Source organism: Coregonus clupeaformis, chromosome 17 (assembly GCF_020615455.1).
Source record: "Coregonus clupeaformis isolate EN_2021a chromosome 17, ASM2061545v1, whole genome shotgun sequence".
Classification (NCBI taxonomy): domain Eukaryota; kingdom Metazoa; phylum Chordata; class Actinopteri; order Salmoniformes; family Salmonidae; genus Coregonus; species Coregonus clupeaformis.
The window spans coordinates 57,138,112-57,154,614 of record NC_059208.1 but is presented as its reverse complement, the minus strand read 5'-3'; the positions used below and the strand labels follow the sequence as shown (position 1 = coordinate 57,154,614).

Below are 16,503 nucleotides of genomic sequence, written 5' to 3'. Positions count from 1 at the left end.
CCAATTTGCATACCGCCCCAACAGATCCACAGATGATGCAATCTCTATCGCACTCCACACTGCCCTTTCCCACCTGGACAAGAGGAACACCTACGTGAGAATGCTATTCATTGACTACAGCTCAGCATTCAACACCATAGTGCCCTCTAAGCTCATCACTAAGCTAAGGATCCTGGGACTAAACACCTCCCTCTGCAACTGGATCCTGGACTTCCTGACGGGCCGCCCCAGGTGGTAAGGGTAGGTAACAACACATCTGCCACACTGATCCTCAACACGGGGGCCCCTCAGGGGGTGCGTGCTCAGTCCCCTCCTGTACTCTCTGTTCACCCATGACTGCATGGCCAGGCACGACTCCAACACCATCATTAAGTTTGCCGACGACACAACAGTGGTAGGCCTGATCACCGACAACGATGAGACAGCCTATAGGGAGGAGGTCAGAGATCTGGCCGTGTGGTGCCAGGACAACAACCTCTCCCTCAACGTGACCAAGACAAAGGAGATGATTGTGGACTACAGGAAAAAAAAGAGGACTGAGCACGCCCCCATTCTCATCGACGGGGCTGTAGTGGAACAGGTTGAGAGCTTCAAGTTCCTTGGTGTCCACATCACCAACGAACTATCATGGTCCAAGCACACCAAGACAGTCGTGAAGAGGGCACGACAAAGCCTATTCCCCCTCAGGAGACTAAAAAGATTTGGCATGGGTCCTCAGATCCTCAAAAAATTCTACAGCTGCACCATCGAGAGCATCCTGACTGGTTGCATCACCGCCTGGTATGGCAACTGCTTGGCCTCTGACCGCAAGGCACTACAGAGGGTAGTGCGTACGGCCCAGTACATCACTGGGGCAAAGCTCCCTGCCATCCAAGACCTCTATACCAGGCGGTGTCAGAGGAAGGCCCTCAAAATTGTCAAAGACTCCAGCCACCCTAGTCATAGACTGTTCTCTCTGCTACCGCACGGCAAGCGGTACCGGAGTGCCAAGTCTAGGTCCAAAAGACTTCTCAACAGCTTCTACCCACAAGCCATAAGACTCCTGAACAGCTAATCATGGCTACCCGGACTATTTGCACTGCCCCCCACCCCATCCTTTTTACGCTGCTGCTACTCTGTTAAGTATTTATGCATAGTCACTTTAACTCTACCCACATGTACATATTACCTCAACTACCTCAACTAGCCGGTGCCCCCGCACATTGACTCTGCACCGTTACCCCCCTGTATATATAGCCTCCCTACTGTCACTTTATTTTACTTCTGCTCTTTGTTTTTCTCAACACTTTTTTTTTTTTTGTTGTTGTTTTATTCTTACTTTTTTTGTTTAAAATAAACGCACTGTTGGTTAAGGGCTGTAAGTAAGCATTTCACTGTAATGTCTGCACTTGTTGTATTCGGCGCATGTGACCAATAAAATTTGATTTGATTTGATTTGATTTGTCTAACTGTTACCATAGTTCCTTTGCCCAAGAAAGCGAAGGTAACCTGCCTGAATGATTACCACACCGTAAGTGCTTTGAAAGGCTGGTCATGGCTCACATCAATACCATCATCACGGAAATCCTAGACCCACTCCAATTTGCATAATGCCTCAATATATCCATAGATGATGCAATCTCAATCACACTCCACACTGCCCTTTCCCACCTGGACAAAAGGAACAACTATGTGAGAATGCTGTTCATTGACTAAGTCGTGAAGAGGTCACAACAACGCCTTTTCCCCCTCAGGAGACTGAAAAGATTAGGCATGGGTCCCCAGACCTTCAAACGGTTATACAGCTGCACCATCGAGAGCATCCTGACCGGTTGCATCACTGCCTGGAATGGCAACTGCTCGGCATCTGACCGTAATGCGCTACAGAGGGTAGTACGTACGGCCCAGTACATCACTGGGGCCAAGCCTCCTGCCATCAATGACATCTATACCATGCGGTGTCAGAGGAAGGCCCATAAAATTGTCAAAGACTCCAGTCACCCAAGTCACAGACTGTTCTCTCTGCTACCCCCCCGCTACTCACTGTTTATTATCTATGCATAGTCACTTTACCCCTACCTACATGTACAAATTACCTCGACAAACCTCTACCCCCGCACATTGACTCGGTACCCCCTGTATATAGCCTCATTATTGTTATTTTATTGTGTTACTTCTTTATATACAGTACCAATCAAAAATTTGGACACACCTACTCATTCAAGCATTTTTCTTTATTTTTACTATTTTCTAATAGTGAAGAAATCAAAACAATGAAAAAACACATATGGAATCATGTAGTAACCAACAAAGTGTTGAACAAATCAAAATATATTTAATATTTCAGGTTATTCGAATAGCCACCCTTTGCCTTAATGACAGCGTTGCACACTCTTGGCATTCTCTCAACCAGCTTCATGAGGTAGTCACCTTGAATGCATTTCAATTAACAGGTGTGCCTTCTTAAAAGTTAATTTGTGGACTTTCTTTCCTTCTTAATGCGTTTGAGCCAATCAGTTGTGTTGTGACAATGTAGGGGGTGGGGGGGTATACAGAAGATAGCCCTATTTGGTAAAAGACCAAGTCCATATTATAGCAAGAACAGCTCAAATAAGCAAAGCGAAACGACAGTCCATCATTACTTTAAGACATGAAGGTCAGTCAACACGGAACATTTCAAGAACTTTGTACGTTTCTTCAATTGCAGTCTCAAAAAACATCAAGCGCCATGATGAAACTGGCTCTCATGAAGACCACCAGAGGAATGGAAGACCCAGAGTTACCTCTGCTGCAGAGGATAAGTTAATTAGAGTTACCAGCCTCAGAAATTGCAGCCCAAATAAATGCTTCACAGAGCTCTATCAACTCTGGTCAAAAGTAGTACACTATTGTTATGATGTCTTTTCATAGTGTTGTGGGAACAAGGTTAAATCTATTAGATAGGTGACTCTTGGTGCCACAGAGTCTGAATGCCAAGGATTCCAGTATGTCGAGGGAGCTTACTGGGGTTTATCTTAGAATGATTGATATATATAATATACTGACTTGGGTACAAGCAGGTACCATCAGAGTGGGGAGTGCCCACTGATGGTTACCAGATGTTGTTGAAGAAACGTGTAACATGAAGTATATAAACTGAGAGATTTCCTTTGTCCAAAGTTCGGATGACAAGAGGCAAAGCATGCGCCATTTGTTAAATGAACCCCGGTACCGTAATCAAATAAATACTTTGTATCAACACTCCATATAATTGTTTAAGTATATTCTTTCATCCTGAACTTCTCGATACCAGAAACTCATCATAACAACTATAGAGGAAATAGGGTGCCATTTCAGATGCAGACCTGGTGGTTAGGGGACGAGAGAGATGGAAGAAGGAAGGGACAAGTTGTATTGTCAAAATCATAGACACTTTACGGTTTAACAGTGAACATACATCGAGCTCACGCAGCCCGTAGTTAAGCAGTTGGAGTGATTAGCATTTTCATAGTAATTGCAATACATCCACATAGCGATGATATCCACATAGCGATGATGAGGGTTATAAGAAACATGATTGAATGGCTGCAGAGTAATCTAAAGTGCACCCCATCCCTCCCATCTCCATCATGGAGTATCAGTCTAACAACGTGCACACGGTCCTGATATTACAGGTGTCCAGGTTTGAGAGGAAAGAAAAATAAATATGCTTCTAAAGTCTAAAGGGGATTTATTTCCTCCTCAAATGCACAACAGTGGTTCTCTAGTCTGAAGGGAATGCTGGGTAATTCAAGAATTCATTAAAGGTAGAGTTCCTTTGCTTTTAGAAATCGAATTTCTCTTTAGAGTGGAGCCATTCTCCCTCTGAGACGTACATGGAGGAGATTCCTAACAGCCTTGACAGACATGCCTGGCCTGGCCTAGCAGCCAATCTGTATTCACAGAGGGCCCTTCAAGACCAAACCCATATTGAGGATGCATCCCAAATGGCACCCTATTCATTATATAGTGCACTTTATTTTGACCAGGGCCCATAGGGATCCTTTCAAAAGTAGTTCACTGTGTACGGAATAGGGAGTTATTTGAGACGCAATCTGGATGTGTTCCCATGGAAAATATGATTCTATATTTTATTATTTTTAATCAAGACTGGGATGTTTGTGTGTGACAGAAATCAAAATGATGTAGTCACCTCCGTAATTGAAATGTTACATGACTGTGTTTGTCTGCTGTGTTACGGACTTGTCAATGAGGATTTTCCCTGCCGTCAAATTGACGTAAGTGGCCCTACCCAGAAGAGCTAGCGTTTTTTTACTCCGCTGTATAAGGAAAGTGCCTAGAGTTAGATTTGTGTCGTGGAGGGATGCTTTAGTGCGCAAAAGCTGAAAATCAATTTGAAACATTGTCACTCATCGTCCCCTCTAAGTGCATCTGGGGTGTGAGTGTGTCTCTGAAAAAAGACACCCAAGCGAAGGTGTGATGTTAGTGAGGCTACTCTTACAAAAAATAAAAAACACCACAGAAATGTCATGTGAAAAAAAACAATGATCATTTTTTGTTGTTGTAATTTTCACGAGTTAGACACATGTTTTTCAGACGTGCAAAGTTCCACTTGTACATTTTTCACATCTTTCACCACTTCCAGCTACATCTGGTCTCCCATTCAGGGACCAACCGGGGCCAAACCTGCTTAGCTTCAGAGGAAAACGAGCACTGGGATGCAGGGTGCTATGTTGCTATGTTGCTGGAACGTACATTGGAAAACTTGCAACTGTAAAAAAGGCAACAAAAGCAAAGGCCAGGATAACATAACCGAAGTTTGTGACATGGTGAAGTAGAACCCAGGAGCAGAGAAGAGAACCAGATGAGGAACCAGGGGTTTAGGAAAAAACGTAAATACTTTACTGGAAAACGTTCAACTCTAAATATAATATATGTGAAAATATGGTTTCACGTGAAATTTAACCTCAGCATGTAAAAACAGCTCTAAGAGAACATACTTATTCACAGTGATTGATAATCCACTGATGAGAAAAGGTCATAGGTTAAGGGTAAGGTTCCCTCCGCTTTCCCCATGAATCACTACCTAGGTGTTAAGTAGGGAGGGGGTTGGGGTCACCCTATGTTGTCTTGTCTCGCTTGTGGTTAATTAAAACGGTCACTCTGTCACTCAGAGCACCTGTCAGCTGACTGATGGGATTTAAAGCGCCCTGGTTCTCACCAGTGATGACAAACGATAGGAAATCTATCTCTCTCTCTGAATAGGAATCCAACTGTTCACACCAAGCTCCACAGCTATTCCCATTTAGGCAGTGCAGGTCTGAAGGACAAGAGACATAGGGAGACAGAGACAGCCCACTTGGCAAAAATGGATTGAATCAACATTGTTTCCTCGTCATTTCAACAAAACAACGTAATGTGATGACCTTGAATCAACGTGGAAAACTGATTGGATTTGCAAAAAGTCATCAATGTAAGGGAATTTCATATTTTGTTTAACCTAAATCCAATGACTTGGTAAATGTTTTTGTTGATTTCACGTTGAATTTATGTTCGTTGACAACTCTACCAAATGTAAATCAAAACTAGCCATTGAAAGGATGTCTGTGCCCAGTGGGAGTGCACGTTGTTCAAGGGATGCAGTAAAATATAGATTCAACATAATCTCCCTGTTTCTAACCAGGACTAGTAAACACACACACACAGAGAGAGAGCGAGAGAGAGAGAGAGAGAGAGAGAGAGAGAGAGAGAGAGAGAGAGAGAGAGAGAGAGAGAGAGGGGTGAAAAACCACAGTGTGCCATCACAGCTGCAAGATTTGTGACCTGTTGCCACAAGAAAAGGGCAACCAGTGAAGAACAAACACCATTGTAAATACAACCCATATTTATGTTTATTTATTTTCCCATTTGTACTTTAACTATTTGCACATTGTTACAACACTGTATATATACATAATATGACATTTGAAATGTCTTTATTCTTTTGAAACTTCTGAGTGTAATGTTTACTGTTAATATTTATTGTTTATTTCACTTTTGTTTACTATCTACTTCACTTGCTTTGGCAATGTTAACACACGTTTCCCATGCCAATAAAGCCCTTAAATTGAAATTGAATTGAGAGAGAGAGAGAGAGAGAGAGAGAGAGAGAGAGAGAGAGAGAGAGAGAGAGAGAGAGAGAGAGAGAGAGAGAGAGAGAGAGAGAGAGAGAGAGAGAGAATCTCCAATAGAAGCAGTGCCTAAAAGGCTTTCCATAGTCAATCCGACATCTGAAGTGGCCGTGCAGCATTTACTTCAATGCAGCCTCTGCAGACTTCAGGGCTTTCATACTTTTTGTGCTTAACGGAGCAGAGCAGAGCTATTGTGAAGGAAGTTGTCAAGGAAGTGAGTTTGTATTTATACAGAAGGCAACGCCTCCACCTACCGTCAACCAATTGTGACCGACCGGCTCAAATCGGTCTTATGTAGCAAAATTTGAAATTTTGTTTTTTACATTGGATAAAAGTAGTATATCATACACTACAGTTGATGAACAATGGGAAAGTAATTTTGCTTTGAAAGTTGATCAACTTGTAACCACACTTTTGAGAAAATGGCCTTTGAATGTTTTGGTACTACTACTGGAGAGCCCTTTTTTGTCTCCATCGTTCACACCCTCTTAAACTCTACCCCTTCTCTTTAACGGTTGATCGGAGCGTTCTCTACTAACAACAGAAGTAAATTACCCAAGCTAACTTGCTAGCTACTTCCAGACACAGCTCATTGAACATTACTCGCCCTAGCAGAGCTGGTTAGGCTGTTATGTTATCCAGAGCGTTGGTGACTGCAACTGTGCTGTCAGATTGTCTGTTAGTAAATTCAAAACGTGTCTCTCTCGGAGAATTCAGAGCACACACCGGACACTCTGGCCGATGAGTAGGGTTGATCCGAACGTTCTGACCTCACAACGGTAGTCAAGCACCCAAGCTAACTGGCTAACTACTTCCAGACACATAATGACAGAACACCCCACTCTGACCATTGTACTCACCCTAGCAGAGCTGGTTAGGCTGTTTTCATGTTATCCAGAGCGTTGGTGACTGTAACTGTGCTGCTGGCAACAATTGAATTACGCTTTTTTGCCGACGTTTACTGACACCGACCATATTCCATGGGTGTTAAGCATTCGTAAATTCATCAATTATTCTGCGCTCTGGCACACTGAAATCGGAGTAGATGGCCAGACTGAATTTACGAACGCACCCGAAATGATTGCTTGCATAGTGCAGACTTTTGTTAAGACATGTCGCTAGCTAGCTAGCTAGCTCCAAAGCGTCCACACAGTCGGTGGTGGCTTAAAAAACCCTCCTCTCTCCACCCTTACATTAATTACCCCTTAAGGGGAGTGGTGGGGAGGATAAATAGTACATCTTAATTTGGTGCATACGACGTTATGGGCTGTTTGTGTTTTATCTGTGAGTTCTCTGCAAACAGATGGGGGACGGACTCTGACTGGCTGGCTGACTGGCTGGCTGACTGGCTGACTGGCTGGCTGGCTGGCTGACTGGCTGACTGGCTGGCTGGCTGGCTGGCTGGCTGACTGGCTGGCTGACTGGCTGGCTGGCTGGCTGACTGGCCGACTGGCTGACTGGCTGACTGGCTGGCTGACTGGCTGGCTGGCTGGCTGGCTGTCTGGGTGACTGGCTGGCTGGCTGACTGGCTGACTGGCTGACTGGCTGGCTGACTGGCTGATTGGCTGGCTGGCTGGCTGGCTGGCTGGCTGGCTGGCTGGCTGGCTGACTGGCTGGCTGGCTGGTTGACTGGCTGACTGGCTGACTGGCTGACTGGCTAACTGGCTGACTGGCTGACTGGCTGACTTGCTGGCTGACTGACTGGCTGACTGGCTGACTGGCTGGCTGGCTGGCTGCCTGGCTGGCTGACTGACTGGCTGGCTGATTGGCTGACTGGCTGGCTGGCTTTTTTTCTGCTTGTCAATGTCAGCAGTGAAGAAAATAAGCATGTCAATTATCTCCTGTTACCGTGGCAATATGAAGAAAGGGGGAGAGGGATGTGCTTAAAAGGCTTTAGTTTAACCAATTGGGCATTAACACAATCAACTGCAATAACTGAACTGTCCATCCTGCTCTCTCTCTCTCTCTCTCTCTCTCGCTCTCTCTTGCTCTCTGGTCTTAATAGACTATTTCATAATACTCAGCATTTCATTTGCTCAATTAAATGAGAAGTGATGATTATGTGCAGCATATTATTTTCAAGAATTGCTATGCCTGTACTTTTGTAAAGTTAAATACAATTGCTAATTTTAAGCAGGCTTGTGGCAATCTTGTACTGTTTGCTATAGTGATGTCCTCCCAGCAATGGCAGCTTTTCACCTTCTCAGGCTAGCTAATGATTCCAATGACAAAACATGTCAACAAACGCTAGCTCCCCCAATGTTTGAGTCCCACGCAATCCTCAACGACTTTACCCCCCACACACTCCTCTGTTGATTGCGTCCAGACCTATTACCACTCAACAGTTGTTACTGGATGTCTGTGGCTGCGTCCCAAATGGCACCGTATTCCCTATATAAAACACTGCTTTTGACCCAAGCACTATGGGCCTGGGTCAAAAGTAGTGCACTAAATAGGGTATAGGGTGCCATTTGGGATGCAGTCTGTGACTTCATATTCTCATCTGTCATGTCCCATCTGTCCCGTGGCAATACAGTATGTGGTGCAATTAGAGCTGTGAGCCACATTGGCCCTTCACAGCTAATCACGGACAAGACCAGGAAAAACCAGGGAGAGCAAGAAGCAGACAGTTAGCCATGCGTGCATGCTGTGTACCACAGGAGGCTGCTGAGGGGAGGGCGGCTCATAGAAGATACCATTCAATTTATTCCGTTCCAACCATTACCATGAGCCTGTCCTCCCCAATTAAGGTGCCACCAATCTCATGTACCGCGTACCATACTAAGAGCATGTCTGAGCATGTCTGGGCATGTCTGGGCATGTCTGAGCGTGTCTGGGCATGTCTGGGCATGTCTGAGTATCTCTGGGCATGTCTGAGCATGTCTGGGCATCTCTGGGCATCTCTGGGCATGTCTGAGCATGTCTGAGCATGTCTGGGCATGTCTGGGCATCTCTGGGCATCTCTGGGCATGTCTGGGTATGTCTGGGTATGTCTGAGCATGTCTGATAACACAGCAGACGGATCTAATGTGAAGACGGGTGTGCTTTGGTGTGTGTGTGTGTGTGTTTGTGCATGTTTGTTTTTATGTTGTATTTGTTTTTATGTTGTATGTGTGTGTGTTCCATATGGAACCAGTGGATGCACTCATCTGTGTTCACAAACAGTAACACGGATCTAATGGGAAGATTGGATGTGCTTTGGTGTATGTGTGTGTGTGTGTGTGTGTGTGTGTGTGTGTGTGTGTGTGTGTGTGTGATGTCATTGGTAGCAGTAGGAGACAGTCAGAGAAAGGCAGTGTTTTCAGCAGCTATCTCTCCAGATGGCTCCCTGATCTATTTCTCTCACGGTGTGGATAATAAATGACTACTTGAGTATATTACTTACTCAATGCCAAGAGAAACCGATGCACTGCAAGGATACCACTACTACTGTGTGATACTAAGTGCAACCTTTAGCAGATCACATACATACTTTACCTCCAGCAAATGTATGTTTCCCTGAAATGATCTTGGACAGGGTTAAAATTGATTCTGTCCTTTCTTATGTCGGGGAGCATAATATTCAGAAGCGATTTATGTGAATTTAATAGCACCACCCAGCCAATGGGGATATCTGTGTGTACTGTACAGTATACCTAGAATATAATACCATTCATTAACTATAATATAATACCATTACTAAACCTAGAATATAATACCATTAATTATCTAGAATATAATACCATTAATTATCTAGAATATAATACCATTAATTATCTAGAATATAATACCATTAATTATCTAGAATATAATACCATTAATAGACCTAGAATATAATACCATTAATAAACCTAGAATAATAATACCATTAATAAACCTAGAATATAATACCATTAATAAACCTAGAATATAATACCATTAATTATCTAGAATATAATACCATTAACATACCTAGAATATAATACCAGTAATAAACCTAGAATATAATACCATTAATAAACCTATAATATAATACCATTAATTATCTAGAATATAATACCATTAATAGACCTAGCAAATAATACCATTAATTATTTAGAATATAAAACAACATTCCCGTTAATAAATGTGTATAGGTCACTGTTTTGATTGAGAATATCTCTAATTAAAAATGTCAATGCGAGCCTTTCATGGAGTATTTTCCATTGAACTCAGTGTGAATGGGAGGCTCTTGCTGACAATGGAGCCGAAACAAAACCAGGGTCCATCCAGGACATGGAGGCATGGAGTGTGTATAGATCATCTGGAGGTCAGCCGTTCTGGAGCCATCATACCACGACTGCCACGGGGCTGGCAAAAGTGCTTCTGCCATTTTGGGATTCTTCTGATCCAGGATTCTTCTGATCAAGGGTTATTCTGATCCACGGTTATTCTCATCCAGGATTCTTCTGATCCAGGGTTATTCTGACCCAGGGTTATTCTGACCCAGGCTTCCATTCCAATCCACACTCCCCACACGCCCCCACAGATATTGTACACAGTCTCCAAGAAGTGTAATATTGAATCATAAGGGTCCTTTACTTTAAGCCTAGAGGAACCATGAGCAGTGTTTAGGCAATGCAGCGATGCCGTAGTGGTGTTGTGTAAGTTCTCTATGTGTAAATAGCAGAGCAGGTCTTCCTCCCACAGTAAAGCACAGCACACAGCATGGCATTGGACGTGCATCTAGCTGAGACTGATATTCTAGAGATGGCATGCTGGGGCGTGATTGTGGCATCCCGCTGGCTCTCCCCATGCAGGACATGGAGTCTGTGTGTCTGTGTGTCTGTATACAGCAAGAGCACACTGCTAGACCCACGACCAGGCACCTGCTACATATATAGTAGTGCAGTAGGGTTTCTAGAAAGGGTTGCACTATGTTTTATCTGTATCTTTATGCTTTCAGATGAGACACCTGCCATGCTACAGTATCATTTCTAAAGGGTTGTATTACTATACATACTGTAATATAAAGTGGGTGGTTTGAGGACTGAATGCTGATTGGCTGACAGCCGTGGTATATCAGACTGTAATATATGCCACTTAGCAGACATGTTTATCCGCAGTGGGCTTACAGTCAACTGTGCTTAAATGTTGAATGATATGGGTGGTCCCTGGAATCGAACTCACTGTCCTGGCGTTGCAAGAGGCATGGTCTTCCAACTGAGCTACAGAGGAACACTGTAGCTGGTTTTAGTTTATCCACTGTATATGTTTTTGTGTGTAAAAGTGTTTTATTTATTCTGCTTTTTGTCAATTCTCTTTTAGCATAATTATGAAAACTATACCTCACTGGCTACATCTGTGTGTTGCTTGTTATCTGCACTATGAATCAATTATATAGACACCTACAAATAATGTAAATCTGTTGTCTTCTTCTCTTCTCTCCTCTCCAGGTTTCATATATACGTGTGGTGGGACATTAAAAGGGCGGAACGGCACCGTTGAAAGCCCAGGTTTTCCATATGGGTACCCCAATGGGGCTAACTGTACATGGGTTATTGTAGCAGAGGAGGGGAACCGAATTCAAATTGTCTTTCAGTCCTTCGCTGTGGAGGAAGAGTATGACTTTTTATCGCTTTATGATGGACATCCTCATCCGGTGAACTTCAGGACGAGGTGGGTGCCATTTTGATTTCTTATTCAATTCATCTCCTTGCCTTATCCTTGAATCTCTGTCTTCTGCCGCTGATCAAATCCTGCTTGTTCTTTTCTTCTAGTAGTTGAATATAGGATTTTCGTCTTTAGGGTTGACCTTTTTTAAAGATAGATGAGTATGCAACTTACACTGTTCATTTCATGCATGACTTTCGTCAGAGCAGAGCGGACTTTAAGAGAGATATGGTCTTGGATAACCTGATTAGCCCATTCTAATCTAAAATGGAAGCCCAGCAGCGTCTTCCATCGGAGGAGGCAGAACTCTCTCACTCATTTCTGAACACGTTTGATCACTGGGAAAGAGATTGAAATCAGTCCATTGTAATTTGTTGCTTACATGGATACAAGATCGCTCCGGCAGTTTGACCGAATTAAAGCCGCCACTGAGAAATCACACCAGGTGATTAAGGCGTTGAAAATGGAACAGCTCTGTCCAATTAGTGGGTTATTGTAATTACTCCGGGTCCCATTAACCTGTGCTAATACACAGCAGATACTTTCCCTTTCAAAACCTCGCCGTTTGATTGGAATGTTGTCTGTGCCCTCGGAACCCTCATTAGCTTTGAACATTCTATTCATTCATTAGGGACTGTGGTAACTGGCGAAGCGGCTTAACGTCGCCTGGCTATCATGGCTATCTTTATCTTTAACTCTGCATTGTTGGAAAAGGACCCGTAAGTAAGTATTTCACTGTTAGTCTACACCTGTTGTTTACGAAGCATGTGACAAATACAATTAGATTTGGTTTCACACACACACACACACACACACACACACACACACACACACACACACACACACACACACACACACACACACACACACACACACACACACAAACACACTCCTCACCTCCTCTAATAGCAATACCCTCCATGTGGAACAGGTCACATGTTAACTTGAATCCAAAACAGCCAAATAACACAATAAAAAAGAGGACATAGAGATAAACGACTATATACCTCAGAGGGAAGGAGGAGCCTATACACCTCAGAGGGAAGGAAGAGACTATACACCTCAGAGGGAAGGAGGAGACTATACACCTCAGAGGGAAGGAGGATACTATATATCTCAGAGGGAAGGAGGAGACTATACACCTCAGAGGGAAGGAGGAGCCTATACACCTCAAGGGGAAGGAAGAGACTATACACCTCAGAGGGAAGGAGGAGACAACACACCTCAGAGGGAAGGAGGAGACTATACACCTCAGAGGGAAGGAGGAGACTATACACCTCAGAGGAAAGGAGGAGCCTATACACCTCAGAGGGAAGGAGGAGACTATACACCTCAGAGGGAAGGAGGAGACTATACACCTCAGAGGGATGGAGGAGACTATACACCTCAGAGGGATGGAGGAGACTATACACCTCAGAGGGAAGGAGGAGACTATACACCTCAGAGGGAAGGAGGAGCCTATACACCTCAGAGGGAAGGAGGAGACTATACACCTCAGAGGGAAGGAGGAGACTATACACCTCAGAGGGATGGAGGAGACTATATACCTCAAAGAGAAGGAGGAGTCTATATACCTCAGAGGGAAGGAGGAGCCTATACACCTCAGAGGGAAGGAGGATCAGAGGGAAGGAGGAGACTATACACCTCAGAGGGAAGGAGGAGACTATACACCTCAGAGGGATGGAGGAGACTATATACCTCAGAGGGAAGGAGGAGACTATACACCTCAGAGGGAAGGAGGATCAGAGGGAAGGAGGAGCCTATACACCTCAGAGGGAAGGAGGAGACTATACACCTCAGAGGGATGGAGGAGACTATACACCTCAGAGGGATGGAGGAGCCTATACACCTCAGAGGAAAGGAGGAGCCTATACACCTCAAGGGGAAGGAAGAGACTATACACCTCAGAGGGAAGGAGGATCAGAGGGAAGGAGGAGACTATACACCTCAGAGGGAAGGAGGAGACTATACACCTCAGAGGGATGGAGGAGACTATATACCTCAAAGGGAAGAAGGAGTCTATATACCTCAGAGGGAAGGAGGTTCAGAGGGAAGGAGGAGACTATACACCTCAGAGGGAAGGAGGAGACTAAACACCTCAGAGGGAAGGAGGAGACTATACACCTCAGAGGGAAGGAGGAGCCTATAAACCTCAGAGGGAAGGAGGAGACCACACACCTCAGAGGGAAGGAAGAGACTATACACCTCAGAGGGAAGGAGGAGACTATACACCTCAGAGGGAAGGAGGAGCCTATACACCTCAGAGGGAAGGAGGAGACCACACACCTCAGAGGGAAGGAGGAGACTATACACCTCAGAGGGAAGGAGGAGACCACACACCTCAGAGGGAAGGAGGAGACTATACACCTCCGAGGGAAGGAGGAGACTATACACCTCAGAGGGAAGGAGGAGCCTATACACCTCAGAGGGAAGGAAGATCAGAGGGAAGGAGGAGACTATACACCTCAGAGGGAAGGAGGAGACTATACACCTCAGAGGGAAGGAGGAGACTATACACCTCAGAGGGAAGGAGGAGCCTATACACCTCAAGTGGGAAGGAGGAGACTATACACCTCAGAGGGAAGGAGGAGACCACACACCTCAGAGGGAAGGAAGAGACTATACACCTCAGAGGGAAGGAGGAGACTATACACCTCAGAGGGAAGGAGGAGCCTATACACCTCAGAGGGAAGGAGGAGACCACACACCTCAGAGGGAAGGAGGAGCCTATACACCTCAGAGGGAAGGAGGAGACCACACACCTCAGAGGGAAGGAGGAGACTATACACCTCAGAGGGAAGGAGGAGCCTATACACCTCAGAGGGAAGGAAGATCAGAGGGAAGGAGGAGACTATACACCTCAGAGGGAAGGAGGAGACTATACACCTCAGAGGGAAGGAGGAGACTATACACCTCAGAGGGAAGGAGGAGCCTATACACCTCAAGAGGGAAGGAGGAGACTATACACCTCAGAGGGAAGGAGGAGACTATATATCTCAGAGGGAAGGAGGAGACCACACACCTCAGAGGGAAGGAGGAGACCACACACTTCAGAGGGAAGGAGGAGACTATACACCTCAGAGGGAAGGAGGAGACTATACACCTCAGAGGGAAGGAGGAGCCTATACACCTCAGAGGGAAGGAGGATCAGAGGGAAGGAGGAGACTATACACCTCAGAGGGAAGGAGGAGACTATATACCTCAGAGGGAAGGAGGAGCCTATACACCTCAGAGGGAAGGAGGAGACCACACACCTCAGAGGGAAGGAGGAGACTATATACCTCAAAGGGAAGGAGGAGACTATACACCTCAGAGGGAAGGAGGAGCCTATACACCTCAGAGGGAAGGAGGAGCCTATACACCTCAGAGGGAAGGAGAAGACCACACACCTCAGAGGGAAGGAGGAGACTATACACCTCAGAGGGAAGGAGGAGACCACACACCTCAGAGGGAAGGAGGAGAATATACACCTCAGAGGGAAGGAGGAGACTATACACCTCAGAGGGAAGGAGGAGACTATACACCTCAGAGGGAAGGAAGAGACTATACACCTCAGAGGGAAGGAGGAGAATATACACCTCAGAGGGAAGGAGGAGACTATACACCTCAGAGGGAAGGAGGAGCCTATACACCTCAGAGGGAAGGAGGATCAGAGGGAAGGAGGAGACTATACACCTCAGAGGGAAGGAGGATCAGAGGGAAGGAGGAGACTATACACCTCAGAGGGAAGGAGGAGACTATACACCTAAAAGGGAGGGAGGAGACTATACACCTCAGAGGGAAGGAGGATCAGAGGGAAGGCGGCGACTATACACCTCAGAGGGAAGGAGGAGACTATACATCTCAGAGGGAAGGAGGAGACTATACACCTCAGAGGGAAGGATGATCAGAGGGAAGGAGGAGACTATACACCTCAGAGGGAAGGAGGAGACTATACATTATTATCATTGTTATTATTTGATGGCCACCGCCATATTTAGATCTGACATGGATGGATGGGATGGAAATACCTTAACTATTAATAACAGTTTGGAAAGATACTATTTATTTATTTGATTTGGTATCTGACTTCTTTAAGGAATGTTATGATACCTCTGGTCTGGTCTCTCCCCTGTGAACGTAGAGGGTTTCATGTGTGCAATTAGTGTGTGTGCGGTATGTTGAGAGGGTGTGTGTGAGGGTATGTTGAGAGGGTGTGTGTGAGGGTTTGTTGAGAGGGTGTGTGTGAGGGTTTGTTGAGAGGGTGTGTGTGAGAGTTTGTTGAGAGGGTGTGTGTGAGGGTATGTTGAGAGGGTTTGTGTGAGGGTTTGTTTAGAGGGGATTGTGAGGGTTTGTTGAGAGGGGATTGTGAGGGTATGTTGAGAGGGTGTGTGTGAGGGTTTGTTGAGAGGGGATTGTGAGGGTTTGTTGAGAGGGTGTGGGTGAGGGTTTGTTGGAGAGGGTGTGTGTGAGAGTATGTTGAGAGGGTGTGTGTGAGGGTTTGTTGAGAGGGTGTGTGTGAGGGTTTGTTGAGAGGGTGTGTGTGATGGTATGTTGAGAGGGTGTGTGTGTGAGGGTTTGTTGAGAGGGGATTGTGAGGGTTTGTTGAGAGGGGATTGTGAGGGTTTGTTGAGAGGTTTTGTGTGAGGGTTTGTTGAGAGGGTGTGTGTGAGGGTTTGTTGGAGAGGGTGTGTGTGAGGGTTTGTTGAGAGGGTTTGTGTGAGGGTTTGTTGAGAGGGGATTGTGTGAGGGTATGTTGAGAGGGGATTGTGAGGGTTTGTTGAGA

At 45.3% G+C, this 16,503-nt stretch overlaps 1 protein-coding gene across 1 annotated transcript in view; it reads left to right on the top strand.

Annotated features, from left to right (window-relative positions):
* Nucleotides 1-16,503, top strand: part of LOC121586782 (CUB and sushi domain-containing protein 3) — a 759,103-nt gene that overhangs the window by 85,358 nt on the left and 657,242 nt on the right. The window contains exon 2 of the mRNA XM_041903753.2: nucleotides 11,522-11,744. Coding sequence (XP_041759687.2) covers nucleotides 11,522-11,744 — 223 coding nt within the window. The remainder of the gene's footprint in view (nucleotides 1-11,521; nucleotides 11,745-16,503) is intronic.